The following is a 15,953-nucleotide window of genomic DNA, read 5'->3' as shown; positions in this document are numbered from 1 at the left end:
ACTTCAAACTTGCACAAATAAATCTTAAGGAATATAACATAACTTGGCTTCTGAGAGCTTCAAAATGTAATGAATAAAATGCTAAAGTTGTTGATAAACAAGCAATTATTTTAGTAATTAAATATGGTCATTTTAAATGAATTATTATGATAATTTAAAATTAATTATTTAAGATATGTTGAATAACGGGATTCTCCCGCTAAAAACGGGAGCGTTGGCAAGTATGGTAAAGTATCCAAACAGAAGAATAAATTATTATTACATTTTAACTGAAGTGTAGATAGAACATGTTAAAAGAGATAGTAAAAACAGTAAATGGACAAGTAGATTAATAATTAATTTTCTACCACTTGTCCTTAATAATTTTGACAAAATAATAGAATGGAAAATGTCACAATATGTTATTGCATATGTCAGCATGCTAAATTAGGAGATGTTGTTTGCTTAGTTACCACTAAAAGACAAGTTGTCTTGTATGTTCACTATTTTATTTAAGGACAAACTTGCAATAAGAAACATATGTTTAATGTACCGTAAGATTTTTTTGTTAAAATAAAGCCAATAATACCATTTTTTGTGGTCCCCTTTATTTAGAAAAGTACCGAAAAGTATCAAAATAATTTTGGTACCAGTACCAGTACCAAAATATTGGTATCTGGACAACACTAGTACTACCTGTTGTCACCATCTATTCTAAACACTCATTACTGCACATTCATGACATAATGCTGTAAACTGCGTTTGTATCTTATGTTGTGTAACATGCAGCACATACTGTATATATATTCTGTACCACCTATTCCAGATTATTAGAAGTGTGATCTACAACAAAACCTATTTTAAGCATGCAGAAGGTGCACTGTGAGACATGCCAGCACTAACTGTGATGGTGACGAAATGAAGCAATTGCAAGAAAATGCATGTTGCAAGAATTGTATTCATATAGGGGATATATTGATTACTTTTGATGTTTGCTGGCTCCAAATCGGTCTTTAAATTATCCAGCAGATCAAAAATGTAATTGCTGGATAGACGATATGTCTAATAATTTAATTAGTGACAATCCAAATATGTTGATATCCCCTCCTTCTGGCGTCCTTTCTCTGGGGATGGCGTGGCTCTGCTGGTAGAGGGACCGTGCCAGCAACTTGAGGGTTCCTGGTTTAATCTGCCATCCTAGTCATGTCCGTTGTGTCCTTGAGCAAGACACTTCACCATTGCTCCTGATGGATCGTGGTTAGGGCCTTGCATGGCAGCTCCCGCCATCAGTGTGTGAATGTGTGAATGTGGAAATAGTTTCAAAGCATTTTGAGTACCTTGAAGGTAGAAAAGCGTTATACAAGTATAACCCATTTACCATTTATCACAGCGTAAATGTGCCAGTGTGTGCGTACAATCTAAACCTGCTAAATATGTGTTGTGATAGTCATCATATCTTCTGTATATTCATGAAGACAAACACACAAAATGGATTGTGAAATATTGTAATCTTTTAAGAGACAAAATCTTCAACATACGTACTTACAAACTTTTTATAGAGCAGACACAAAGTCTCTCCGTGGTTGTAGAAGGGAACAATTCAGACAATCCTTCTCTTATTTATTGATTAGCAGAAAATGTCTGCACAGTTTAAATTGGTCAAATTATGATTTTTTGTGTCTGTTTTTTAAAACACCTCATTTTGGTACACATAACATGGAATGATGGTTCTTTGCATAGATTTTGTTTTACAGACCTATTTGTTAGCCATATCTTTGCTCCCTTTCAAAACACTTTGTTTTGAGAGGCGGAGTCGTTAAATGCAAATTAACCCCTCCTCTTCACAACCCCTCAGGCTGACTCATCATTATGTTGTGTACTTTTTTAGCCTTCTTGCGTTTATCGTGCACTTTGGAATTCGATGACCGCCCATTGATTGGATGCAAGACTCCAGTTTTTTTTTTACTGATGTTTATTACACCGTAGAGCTAAATATAGACAGACAAATGAAAGAAAGGTTCAATAATACAATGAAAATAGCACCACATAGCATTGAAGCTAGTATGTACAAAAAGTAATAATGAGCACTTTAACCTGCTTCTCAATCAAGGCAGAATGTTTCTGTCTTGGCTATCAATGAATGGGTTCAACTTGTGCAGCTCAGTTGACTTACTCTTTTTTATTTTTTTGTATTCAGAGACTTGATTTGCTCACTAAACACTTCCTTTTAAACTAAATGAATAATTAGTTGTTCAGCATACTTTCTTTGTTCAAGTGTTGTCACTTTATTGGATCTTGTTTTATGCTCTTTCACCTCCTTTGCAAACCGCTTAAGTCTTGCAATATCGCTCTCTTCCAATCCAAAAACTTTTAAAGGCGGTCTGTTAGAGACCTCTCCTTCCTTGCCTTTGTTGTGAAAACCTGTGTTCTTTTGATTTTCGGTCGTTCTCCGGCAGTGATCTTATTTTCCTTGGGAGGTCCCTTTGCCACAAGAAATCAGGTCCTGTGAACCAGTTAGACCCTGTAAGCTCCTTTGTAGTGAGTCCACGAGAGGCACGATCAGCTGGGTTGTTTTCAGAGGGAACATATTGCCCCTGACTTGGTTCTGTGCTTGATTTTATCTGCTGAATTCGGTTGGCTACAAATACATGAAATCGTTTTTCCATCATTAATAATGTACCCAAGATCACACACAGCACATCACTTGTCCTTGTAGCCAGTTGCGCAGCTGAGAGTTCCCCAGCCTTGGGATTGTTTTTACCATTGCTGGTGCAACTCTTGCTTTCCCCAATGACAAGAGCACAATGAACTTCTCCATACTTTGAAATTGTCCTGAGGTAGGACCACATTCCATAGCCAGAAACACTTGCATCAGAAAAATGGTGAAGTTCACAGTGTTGACTGCTGAGAAAAAGTTCACGAAGATTCTCGCTGTCTTTGGGGCCAATTTTATGCCATGTATATATCGTCTCACAATATGCCTTGGCATGATAAAATGTTTCTGTTTCTGCAAGGAAATGGCCTTTAATAGCTCTCTTGGCGTTGCCACCAACATACTTGTGCAGGAAGAATAGCTTTTCTTGAACTGGCAAGTTTTTGCGATCAATGAGAGTACAGAAGGACAGCTTCCAATCATTGGACTTGAGAGGATCTCCTTTTAAGACCTCTGGTTCTGGGATATAATGTACACATTTCTAACCTACTGTTATTACTTACTGTTTCATTAAGACATGCACGTAGGGATAGGTTGATTGGCAACACTAAATGGGCCCTAGTGTGTGAATGTGAGTGTGAATGTTGTCTGTCTATCTGTGTTGGCCCTGCGATGAGGTGGCGACTTGTCCAGGGTGTACCCCGCCTACCGCCCGAATGAGATAGGCTCCAGCACCCCCCGTGACCCCAAAAGGGACAAGCAGTAGAAAAAGAATGGATGGATGGATGGATGTCTCCCGCATTGCCATAAATAGTAGTCATGGAGCACGCCATTAAACGTAGTTTTTCGGAAAATCCATCTTTTTGTGAGAGTTTGGTCTTTTCACACACTCAAAGCTACGAGATAAAGGCGCAAATACCACAAATCATAAAAGTAAAAGTAAGGCACTTTTCACTTCAGATAAGACTGAAAGTTTGTGTAGTGACTGTTGCTGGTTAAAACAAACAATAACAGGGCATTTTCAGTCTACGTGTTGTACCTTGGTCGTACCTTGTTTGGACTATAAATACTCCAATGATGAATAAAATGGCAAATTTACACAAAGACCTTTGGGTAAGCCTTTACCATAAATAAATATATCTGCACAGGTCACCTGTGGCAAAATGTTACAAAAAGCAAGATTATTTTATAAATATCTCCGCAATGTCTCCACTATTTGATTTAAACATTTTCGGGACTTATGCAGATCCCAAATACACAAAAGCTGTTACCAGTACGTTAAAAAAAAGTTAGTTTTCCATGATAGGTCCCCTTTAAGAGGACATAAATAATGTTCAATTAAATGTTGTCAGTCATTCAAATAAAATCAAAGTAGCTCGGCTGTTCTTTGTTTTTGTCACAGTATTTATAATAAAAGTGATGAACGTTGGACATACTCTTTGAGTGTGAAAACTTCTGGTCCCAATAAGTCCTCCTATCCATTAGGGGGCAACACACTCTTTAGCTCATTCTGGAACTTTTTTTGTATTGGATCATTCCAGCCCTGAATGTCATGTTGCTCCTTCGTTTGCTTATTTTTAACGTCTTCTTTCTGTCTTCAGGTTGAGCCAGCTGTCTCGACCCAACACTTCGGTCAAGGTGTGATCAGGTAAGCCAACTTTTCTCCACATGATACTTCCAGTGCCTCAATTACCATATTTTTCGGACTATACGGCATGCACCTGGGGATAGGTTGATTGGCAACACTTAATTGGCCCCAGTGTGTGAATGTGAGTGGGAATGTTGTCTGTCTATCTGTGTTGGCCCTGTGATGAGGTGGCGACTTGTCCAGGGTGAACCCCGCCTTCCGCCCGATTGTAGCTGAGATAGGCTCCAGCACCCCCCGCAACCTCGAAGGGAATAAGCGGTAGAAAATGGATGGATTGATGGACGGTGCACCGTTTTATAAGGCGCACTGCTGATGAGTGGGTCTATTCAGGTCTATTTTCATAAAAAGGCGCATCGGATTATAAGGCGCAATAAAGGGGTTATATTATGATTTTTTTCTAAATTGAAAACACGTCCTTGGGGTCTACATAACATGTAATGGTGGTTCTTTGGTCAAAATGTTGCATAGATTATGTTTTACAAACCATCTTCAAGTCGCTTTCTAACAGTCGCTTCAGTTTGATGACGTTGAGTTTAGCGGTGGTAAGGCCTTTAACGTTGAGCTGCAGTAACGCTAAACCAACTAGGCTTTTTGCGGTCTGCAGACGTGGTAAAGACATTAGTTTACCTTTTGTAGGCTTTTTGAACTTGTAGGCTACTCGTGGGGGAGGCCGCGTAGAAGCTGTCTTTGTCTCCCCCTTTGCCCCAAACACCGGCCACCATGGCGAACAAGGTCTGATTGACCTGGACGATGACACGTTGACCTGGCTCGCCTCAACGGAGCTGCAAATCTAAAGACACACGACAGAAGAAGAAGTCACTTCAGGATGCGCCATTTTGTGGGCGGTCCTATTTACGTGGCTCCACTTTGACAGCGTCTTCTCCCCGTCATCTTTGTTGTAGCGGTGTAGCGTGCAAGGACGGGAGTGGAAGAAGTGTCAAAAGAAGGAGCTAACTGTTTTAATGACATTCAGACTTTACTTTTCTTACTAACTTAACTTTATCTTTAACTTTTAACTTAAATCAATAACGGAGCAGCATCTCCTCATCCGTGGCTCACTAGTGCAATAACAACACCAGAAATGTGTCCCGTGAAAAAACTCTCAAATAACTAAAGTTCCGTGGGTGAATAATGTAAACTCACTACACCGGTAGTTTTTAACACTTTCATAGCAAGTCTACTGACAGATATAAGTTAGAACTTTACGCTACTTTATATTAGAAATGGCAACAGTGGAGGATGAATGTCCCATAACAAAAAGATAGAGAAAAAGAAGAAGCTTATCGACTACGGTGTCAGCACAGACTATAAAGGCGAATTTTCAGGACTTATGCAGATCCCAAATACACATCAGCAGGTACCAGAAGGTAAGAAAAGTTGGTTTTGCATAATATTGCGAAACAAAACGCCAGATTATATGTCTGCTAATAGGTGCTATTTTACGGTCCTTGTACACACACCATAGTAATAATCTTATGTTGTCTTTTACGGCTATGCTCCGACAATCCATCAAGCAGTGCGGCTTGCAAACTTAAAATCCTTTAATTTTCTTATAACCCGGTGCGCCTAATATAAGGAATAATTCTGGTTTTGCTTACCGACCTCGAAGCAATTTTATTTGGTATATGGTGTAATGATAAGTGTGACCAGTAGATGGCAGTCAAACATAAGAGATATGTGTAGACTGCACTACGATGGCAATATGACTCAAGTAAACAACACCAACATTTTAAATGTTCCACTGAGAATGTAGAACATTACACACGGCGCTCACAAATCTATCAAAATGTTTTACGACTTTGGTAGCTTGATGGATTGTACTGTGCTTCAACATATGAGTATCATTATGGTGTGTGTATAAGGTAAGACATCTTATCTGCCATTTTGTTTCGTAATATTATGCAAAAGCACATTTTTTTACCTTCTGGTACGTGCTGATCTGTATTTGGGATCTGCATAAGTCCTGAAAAATTGCGCGCGTCTGCCTTTGTAGTCCGTGTAGTCGAAAATCTTCTTCTTTTTCTCTATCTTCTTGTTATGGGACATTCATCCTCCGCTGTTGCCATTTCTAATATAAAGTAGTGTAAAGTTCTTACTTATATCTGTCAGTAAACTCGCCATGAAAGCGCTAAAACATACCGGTGTAGTGGGTTTACATTATTCACCCAAGGAACTTTAATTATTAGAAAGTTCCGGTCAGACGGTTTTTCACGAGACACATTTCCTTGTTGTTTTTTCCGGATGAGGAGATGCTGCTCTGTTATTGATTTAAGTAAAGTCTGAATGTCATTAAAACAGTTAGCTCCATCTTTTGACATTTCTTCCACTCCCGTCCTTGCACGCTACACCGCTACAACAAAGATGACGGGGAGAAGACGCTGCCGAAGGTTAGCCAAGTAAAAAAGACCGCCAACAAAACGGCGCATCCGGAAGCGACTGTCAGAAAGCGACTTGAAGATGATCTGTAAAACATAATCCATGCAACATTTTGACCAAACAACCACCATTACATGTTATGTAGACCAGTGTTTTTCAACCACAGTGCCGCGGCACATTAGTGGGCCGTGAGATACAGTCTGGTGTGCCGTGGGAGATTATCTAAATTCACCTATTTGGGTTAAAAATATTTTTTGCAAACCAGTAATTATAGTCTGCAAATCATGTGTTGTTGTTGAGTGTCGGTGCTGTCTAGAGCTCAGCAGAGTAATCGTGTAATACTCTTCCATATCAGTAGGTGGCAGCCGGTAGCTAATTACTTTGTAGATGTCGGAAACAGCGGGAGGCAGAGTGCAGGTAAAAAGGTATCAAATGCTTAAACCAAAAATAAACAAAAGGTGAGTGCCCCTAAGAAAAGGCATTGAAGCGTAGGGATGGCTATGCAAAACGAAACTAAAACTGAACTGGCGACAAAGTAAACAAAAACAGAATGCTGGACGACAGCAAAGACTTACTGTGGAGCAAAGACGCCATCCACAATGTACATCCGAACATGACATGACAATCAACAATGTCCCCACAAAGAAGGATAAAAACAACTGAAATATTCTTGATTGCTAAAACAAAGTAGATGCGGGAAATATCGCTCAAAGGAAGACATGAAACTGCTACAGGAAAATACCAAAAAAAGAGGAAAAGCCACCAAAATAGGAGCGCAAGACAAGAACTAAAACATTAAAAACCTCATAATAAGTAACGCCATGATGTGACAGGTGGTGACAGTACACCTACTTTGAGACAAGAGCTATATTGATGCATGCTTGGTTATGCTTTAAAGTCATATCCACGACTTTTTACTGTCAACTGAGTCTCGTTTTTTAATGATTTCTGCTGGCGGTGTGCCTCCGGATTTTTTTCAACGCAAAAAATGTGCCTTGGCTCAAAAAAGGTTGAAAAACACTGCTGTAGACCACAAGGAAGTGTTTTCAATTTAGAAAAAAATCATAATAATATGACTCCTTTATGCGCCCATCAGTGTGTGAATGTGTGAATGTGTGTGTGTGAATGGGTGAATGTGGAAATAGTGTCAAAGCGCTTTGAGTTCCTTAAAAAGGTAGAAAAGCGCTATACAAGTACAACCCATTTACCATTTACCATCTATAATCCGGTGCGCCTTTTGTATGAAAAAAGATCGAAAATAGACCATTCATCGGCAGTGTGCCTTATAATCCGTTGCGCTCTATGGTCCAGAAAATACGGCTATTAGTTTTTTAGTGCATGTATACACACTGAGAGTGTGTATGTGGGGTGATGACGTTATGGTGGAGGCCCTTCAGGAGTCCAATAATAATAATAATAATAATAATAAATACATAAATAGTATTCAAGACTGAAATGTGGCCACAAACAGCTTAGATCCCTGCCAGCGTACTTGGAACAAGGCGGGAGAGAAAAAAACGTTTGCTTTCATTGGAGGAAAAAATGAATTTGTAGGCACTTTGATTTGAAGTTAGGACTAACACTCACATTTCTTGCTGTGGGTGAAACTGTCTGCACTCTTATCAACGCTGCCTTCCTCCTTCCTGCCTTTTTTATCAGGAGCACGCACATGTTGTACTCTAATTATTAACCCAGGGAAATAAGGTCGACTCAGAAGCACAATGGAATGTCGTCGCAGATACACAACGACTCACTTGTGAACACAGAGAATTGACTGGCATGGTCAACATAAAGTTGATGTATTCGCCTCACCTACGTGATGTGAAACATTTGGTGAAGAAAGTTGGCTTAACGGAAATAACCATTCAGGAATGTTACAGTATTAATAGTACAACATATCGTCCGTGATACACAAGTGAGTACAGTGTACAGCAGGGGTGTCCAAACTTTTTCCACTGAGGACCGCACACGGAAAAATTGAAGCATGCGGGGGCTATTTTGATTTGTTTACCTTTAGGCTTCCGGGGACCATAAAGGGTCTAAGTCATTAAAATGTTAAAAACAAGTCAAATTATTATTATTTTTATTTATTTAACGCTTACAGTAAATCTCTTCAGTATATCAACTTCAGGTTGATATAAAGTTAAAAAAAAAAAAGTCTTATTCTTATTATGCCTTTTCTGTCAAAGACAACTTTGTTTTTTTATAATAAAACTGAAATATGCAGTATTTCCCCCACTGCCCAAAACATTCAGAAAGCAATGTTTGATGTGAAGTAATTAGAGCCTTAAAAAGATCAATAATGCAGGACACCATTGATTCATTATTATTTTTGAGTAATCACAGTGAAAAGATAAATAAAATCCCATTAAATATATTTGGGATCCAAAAGGAGCCCCACTCATATAAAGTGATACATTTTTTTGTTTACTTTCAACACTTAAGTTACAAGATCAACTTCAGATATATCTGTCGATTTTACGTTTGAACTACTATTTTGTTTGTTTTATGCTCTTTAGTCAAAGAAAATGATGTTTTTGTATGGCAACCACACAATATTGTCTGCAATATTTTCCACATAAAACATTTTAAAGTGAAATATTTGAAATAATTGTAGCCTTGAATAGGTCAATAATCCATTATAACATTGATTTTTTTTTTTTTTTTTTAGCAATGGCAAACAAAGTAAAATAAAGATAGACAAAAGAAAAAAAAAACAGCCTGCATGGCAGCTTTGTGTCAACATTGCAACTTTTTCTAGTTAGATTTCACCTCATTCCACTTTTTTTAATGTTTTTTTTAATTTTTGCAATAGCATTTCCAGAATGTGTGGCGGGCCGGTAAACAATTAGCTGCGGGCTGCAAATGGCCCCCGGGCCGCACTTTGGACACCCCTGATGTACAGGAACAGGAGCGGCTCAGTAGGAGAGTGCTAAGATTTAAAAGTATCATTTTCTCTGGTTGAGTCATCTCACACCTTCCCCTGGCCTCTTTAGCTTAAAAGATATTTATTCTGCAACATTTTACTTTGAAACACTTTGCTGCATTCCTGAATAGCAAACACAATCGGCATTTAAATGAGCCTTGGGGTGGTTAGCATGTGCTGCTAATGACAAGTGACGTTTCAGACACACCTTAATTGATGTTGTTATCAGGAAGTTAACAGATGAAGAGTTGAACGTTGATTACAAAACAAATCAAATCCCAATTCTCTCGACCTCTCAGGTGACTCAGCAACAACATCAACCAAAAGAGAAGCAGCAAACATCAGACGATATCATATTCTTCTCACACATGGAGGACACTCTCTAACGACATGTGAGGAAACGTCTCCTTGGAGACGCTTGACAACTCTCAGCTGGTGGGACGACAACAGCTTACCTTCATGAGGATCCACTGAACCTTCACGGGGGAGTGACCCCGTGCCCCTCCCCCATGTCATACTACTGAATGCCGACCTTTGAACCTTTCTTTGTGCACGCCTTGTGCAGCAAGTGCCATCATGTCGTTACATTCCTCCCAGACTTTGCACTGAGCCCTTCCCCTCATGACATCATCACTATGCCGCAAGAAACACTAACACTTTCACACGCAACTTTACCAACATGATCTCTCATAAAGTGCCCAAAGTTCATTAAAAACACTTTTATATTCTTCACTGCAAAACGTAGATGGAATTATGCGAAACACTTTAATATTGTTGAGGCCAATACATTTTCTTCAAAGTTCAATTAATTTCCTAATTACATTTTTAAATTTGAAATTGTAAAAAAAAAAAAAAAGCTAATAATTTCTGGATATTGTTTTATATTTACAATTTAATAATTGTTTATGTGTGTTTTTAAAGTTGTAAAATTCACAATTTCATTGCAATTATTTTTGAATGTCCATTTGATTTAATTTTTATTTGCTTTCTTTTAATTTCCAGCTTGTTTTGAATATTTTTTTTTTAACAATCTTTGGCGCTCACGTCTGCAAACAAACCAAAGTGAAGAAGTGAAAGCGATGCAAGTCAAATATAAAATCCAAAAGTAATCTCAAACGAAAATGTCAAAATGTGCTTTATCTTTATGCCGTGTTGCCATGGTTACGTAAACAAAAGTGCTTAAAGTTCCGTCCACAGCCTGTTTTAGAAAATGCCACAAAGTTGGCTGTCATTTTTTGTTTCATGGTAACAAATGTGTTGTTTTACACGCTCAACTTGACACAATCTTAAAGAAGGACACTGGATTACCTATATTTCATAATTTATATGTATATAAAGTATGTTGTTTTTACTCTTCGGTTGTATATGAGACGCAATACTTTTGTTTGTGGAAGCTTTTAATCCACTTTGCCTTATCAGCAACTTTCTCCCATCATGCTTGCTGTCAAATGATGGACTAAATAGTACACAATATAAAAAATATATTAATACTCTTTTTACTGAATACTAATATTGTGCAGTCCTGCATGCTGGTCAATGAGGTGGAAGATGAAATATAGTGACGTTGAAATATACGAAAAATTAAGAGAAATTGTGCTAGATACTTAAAACCACTTAAAAACATGGCAGGCTGGGAATTTTTTTATTTTTAATTGTTTTTTACATTTGTAAGGAAATATAGAGCATGTTGATTATATTCAACAAATTGTGTGTGTAGGGGCGTGTGTGTGTGCGATGCTAAGTTTGTGCTGAGTTTGCACATCTTCAACTAAACCTCTTAGCTTCCTTTCATTTTTTCCAACACTACCAGATTTTCATCAAACATACTAGCGATATGATGCATGAATGCCAATACAATGAAAAGAAATGATGCATCGATGCCAATATAATAGGAAAATATACAGTAGCTATATTATGATGATATTAAAAAGTGGTTGCAAATAATGTGTTTATTTGTGGGACAACATCATGTAAAATATCATATTTTGTAAAGAACATTTTCTTTGTTCTTTTTGTATCCCAATCCAATCGTGTCAGTTTATTTTTCATATTTACACGCAGAAGAGGGAGGAAGTGAAGGTCGATGCTTGCTTCATATTTTTCTATGTAACTAATCTTTTTGCACATGTAAAGTTCAGGGATTTCTTTCAACTGTGTTAAAGTTTAATTTTTTCAAGTCACAACTCATGAATTGACTGCCAAGTTGTGCTGACTCAGCACCTGCTAAATCCATGTTAATCATCTCATCAGAAGTGATGGTTTTAGAAATTTCTTGTCATACAAGAATTATGTACAGAAAGAAATCTAGTCTTCTATTTCTGATGTTTGAGCAGAAAACACTGATATTCTTTTTATTTGGAGGCCCAAAGGCGAGTGTGAACTATTATGATTATGATTATATATTCTTCATGTCAACTGTGATGCTTTCCCACCAGGGATTTATTCAAATGTACACATCTGTAATTCAAATAAACCTACAATATTTAATCTCACATGTCTTCTTGGCTCACTTTTATTATATCTATTACACCCATTATATTTAATATATTCATTATACTGTACTATTATATTTATTAAACTTAATGTATTTATTACAGTATTACACTTATTATACATATTACATGTATTATAGTTTCATTATTGTATATATTATATTTTTTGATATTTATACTTTCTATTGTATTGTATTTATACGTATGTATATAATTAATATATAATAATCAATAATAAATTAAGCTAACACAAACAATTGTAAGAACATACAATTATTTGTATTATTAATTATAAGTAATAATTATAATTAATATAAATTATTATTTTAAGTAAAAAAAATAATTGAACAAAAAAGTTAATATTTCATTTAAAGAGAAGGTTTATAAATAAATGATAAATGGGTTATACTTGTATAGCGCTTTTCTACCTTCAAGGTACTCAAAGCGCTTTGACAGTATTTCCACATTTACCCATTCACACACACATTCACACACTGATGGCGGGAGCTGCCATGCAAGGCGCTAACCAGCAGCCATCAGAGGCAAAGGGTGAAGTGTCTTGCCCAAGGACACAACGGACGTGACTAGGAAGGTAGAAGGTGGGGATTGAACCCCATTAACCAGCAACACTCCGATTGCTGGCACAGCCACTCTACCAACTTCGCCACGCCGTCCCGTGGATAGATAATTTGTATAATAATTTGTAGATAATTTATAAATGGATTATTTATGCACTTTCTTCATTAGTCAAATCTTTGTTTTGCACACACTACTTTATGGACACTATATTATGTACACTTGCACAATGACATTCAATGAAAAAACTAATATCAAATATCAGCTTTAATAAAGATAATAATAATGCACATTTTACAGATACAAATATAAACATGAACTTTCTGAGTAGATAAATAATAATAAATATTTTAAACATTGTATATAATATTCTATATTGTGATGCAAGTTTAGAATTGAGCTGACAACTGACAAACAATAATAATAAGAGTAAAATATTAATAATAAATCCTAAATAACAAGGTTACGTAAGAGAACTTAGAAATTTCAACTTTTGTATTTAAAAATCATCTTTTTGTAATAAAAACACTACTTTGATGTATCTGTGAACTGTAGTTTGTAATAAAAACCTATTGTAATATTTCATAACATTTGTTCAATGTAATAATCACTTATCTACAATGCAAGTTTATTGAATGGCATCACATGTTTATTGAGCATTCTTGAAAGGAAGAAGCAGAGTTCAATCCAATCAACATTATTTATCATGTATTCACTTGTGTCAACAACAAAAACAACTACAACAACAATAAGGAAACAAACAAACATGAACTAAACTGAACTGAACGAAATTAATGAGATTACCTTTTTTAGTTGGAAAAGAAAAGTACAGAAAGGGTTAAAATGAATAAAATATGTTCTATATTTAAACAAACACATGGATAGTACAATAAGTATAGTAAAACAAAAATATGTCAATAAATGATGGATAACAAAAAGTAATCAAAAACATTGTGCAGGTAAAAGGGAGTACAAGGTTTGTTGTCACACTTGTTACATCTTACCACCAGAAGGCGCTGTCTCTAAAATTGTACAAACCCCGTTTCCATATGAGTTGGGAAATTGTGTTAGATGTAAATATAAACGAAATACAATGATTTGCAAATAATTTTCAACCCATATTCAGTTGAAAATGCTACAAAGACAAGACATTTGATGTTCTAACTGATAAAAACGTTTTTTTTTCTCCAAATAATCATTAACTTTAGAATTTGATGCCAGCAACACGTGACAAAGAAGTTGGGAAAGGTGGCAATAAATACTGATAAAGTTGAGGAATGCTCATCAAACACTTATTTGGAACATCCCACAGGTGAACAGGCAAATTGGGAACAGGTGGGTGCCATGATTGGGTATAAAAGTAGATTCCATGAAATGCTCAGTCATTCACAAACAAGGATGGGGCGAGGGTCACCACTTTGTCAACAAATGCGTGAGCAAATTGTTGAACAGTTTAAGAAAAACCTTTCTCAACCAGCTATTGCAAGGAATTTAGGGATTTCACCATCTACGGTCCGTAATATCATCAAAGGGTTCAGAGAATCTGGAGAAATCACTGCACGTAAGCAGCTAAGCCCGTGAACTTCGATCCCTCGGGCTGTACTGCATCAACAAGCGACATCAGTGTGTAAAGGATATCACCACATGGGCTCAGGAACACTTCAGAAACCCACTGTCAGTAACTACATTTGGTCGCTACATCTGTAAGTGCAAATTAAAACTCCTATGCGAGGCGAAAACCGTTTATCAACAACACCCAGAAACGCCGTCGGCTTCGCTGGGCCTGAGCTCATCTAAGATGGACTGATACAAAGTGGAAAAGTGTTCTGTGGTCTCACGAGTTCAAATTTCAAATTGTTTTTAGAAACTGTGGATGTCGTGTCCTCTGGACCAAAGAGGAACAGAACCATCCGGATTGTTATAGGCGCAAAGTGTAAAAGCCAGCATCTGTGATGGTATGGGGGTGTATTAGTGCCCAAGACATAGGTAACTTACACATCTGTGAAGGCGCCATTAATGCTGAAAGGTACATACAGGTTTTGGAGCAACGTATGTTGCCATCCAAGCAACGTTACCATGGACGCCCCTGCTTATTTCAGCAAGACAATGCCAAGCCACGTGTTACATCAACGTGGCTTCATAGTAAAAGAGTGCGGGTACTAGACTGGCCTGCCTGTAGTCCAGACCTGTCTCCCATTGAAAATGTGTGGCGCATTATGAAGCCTAAAATACCACAACGGAGACCCCCGGACTGTTGAACAACTTCAGCTTAAGCAAGAATGGGAAAAAATTCCCTCTGAAAAGCTTAAAAAATGTGTCTCCTCAGTTCCCAAACGTTTACTGAGTGTTGTTAAAAGGAAAGGCCATGTAACACAGTGGTGAACATGCCCTTTCCCAACTACTTTGGCACGTGTTGCAGCCATGAAATTCTAAGTTAATTATTATTTACAAAAAAAAAACAAAGTTTATCAGTTTGAACATCAAATATGTTGTCTTTGTAGCATATTCAACTGAATATGGGTTGAAAAGGATTTGCAAATTATTGTATTCCGTTTATATTTGCATCCAACACAATTTCCCAACTCATATGGAAACGGGGTTTGTAGTATGGAATTTGAAGGACTCGGGATCAGCGCCAGTTTTCTATGGAGTTAGGCTGCTGAAGTTGAGGTAAGATTCTTTTTTGTGTGTTTTTCATGTCAAATAGTAGATATTTATCTCCAATTATTTGTCTTGTACTATTTTACACAATTTATTTAGTTTATTTAGCTTCCCAACTAGTTGTTACACGCTTGTTAGCCTTGATGGGGTTGTTTGTCACTAGGGATGGGTACAGAATTCAGTACTTTTATAGTTATCGACCCAATTCGAGTACTGAATCACGTAAAATCGAACCATATTTGGATGCCTTTGTTGCACGTGACATCACCTCCGATTGAGACTAACATTGACTCAAACATTTAAGGCCTGATCTACCAACATCTAAATACCAGTGAAGTTGGCACGTTGTGTAAGGAATTTAGGGATTTCACCATCTACGGTCCGTAATATCATCAAAAGGTTCAGAGAATCTGGAGAAATCACTGCACGTAAGTGGCAAGGCCGAGAACCAACATTGAATGCCCTGTGCCAAATTAATTATTAATTTCTCAGTTTGAACATTAAATCTTGTCTTTTCAGTCCATTCAATTGAATATAAGTTGAAAAGGATTTGCACAACGCGCCAACTTCACTGGTTTTGGACTAACATCCAAATACCAGGCGCTAAACAGCATGTGCAAACTATAGAATAATGTTTACTAT

At 37.1% G+C, this 15,953-nt stretch overlaps 1 protein-coding gene and 1 long non-coding RNA gene across 3 annotated transcripts in view; one reads left to right on the top strand and one right to left on the bottom strand.

The window, feature by feature from the left end:
• spns2 (SPNS lysolipid transporter 2, sphingosine-1-phosphate) overlaps positions 1 to 12,054 on the top strand; it is a 130,208-nt gene extending 118,154 nt beyond the window's left edge. Inside the window, exons 12-13 of the mRNA XM_062048477.1 lie at positions 4,234 to 4,280; positions 9,882 to 12,054. Of these exons, the coding sequence (XP_061904461.1) occupies positions 4,234 to 4,276 (43 nt within the window). The 3' untranslated portion in view covers positions 4,277 to 4,280; positions 9,882 to 12,054. The remainder of the gene's footprint in view (positions 1 to 4,233; positions 4,281 to 9,881) is intronic.
• Positions 1 to 15,953, bottom strand: part of LOC133650813 (uncharacterized) — a 43,209-nt gene that overhangs the window by 14,483 nt on the left and 12,773 nt on the right. The window contains exons 1-2 of one of the 2 annotated variants that reach the window (XR_009826305.1): positions 9,791 to 9,821; positions 4,908 to 5,070 (exon numbers count right to left, since the gene is read on the bottom strand). This is a non-coding gene — a long non-coding RNA (uncharacterized LOC133650813). Of the gene's footprint in view, positions 1 to 4,907; positions 5,071 to 9,790; positions 9,822 to 15,953 lie in introns of those variants that run through there. The other variant, XR_009826304.1, reaches the window with a different exon arrangement.

This window comes from Entelurus aequoreus, linkage group LG05, assembly GCF_033978785.1.
Source record: "Entelurus aequoreus isolate RoL-2023_Sb linkage group LG05, RoL_Eaeq_v1.1, whole genome shotgun sequence".
Taxonomy (NCBI): Eukaryota; Metazoa; Chordata; class Actinopteri; order Syngnathiformes; family Syngnathidae; genus Entelurus; species Entelurus aequoreus.
Note: the sequence above shows the minus strand (reverse complement) of the source record. Positions and strands in the feature narration are given on the sequence as shown.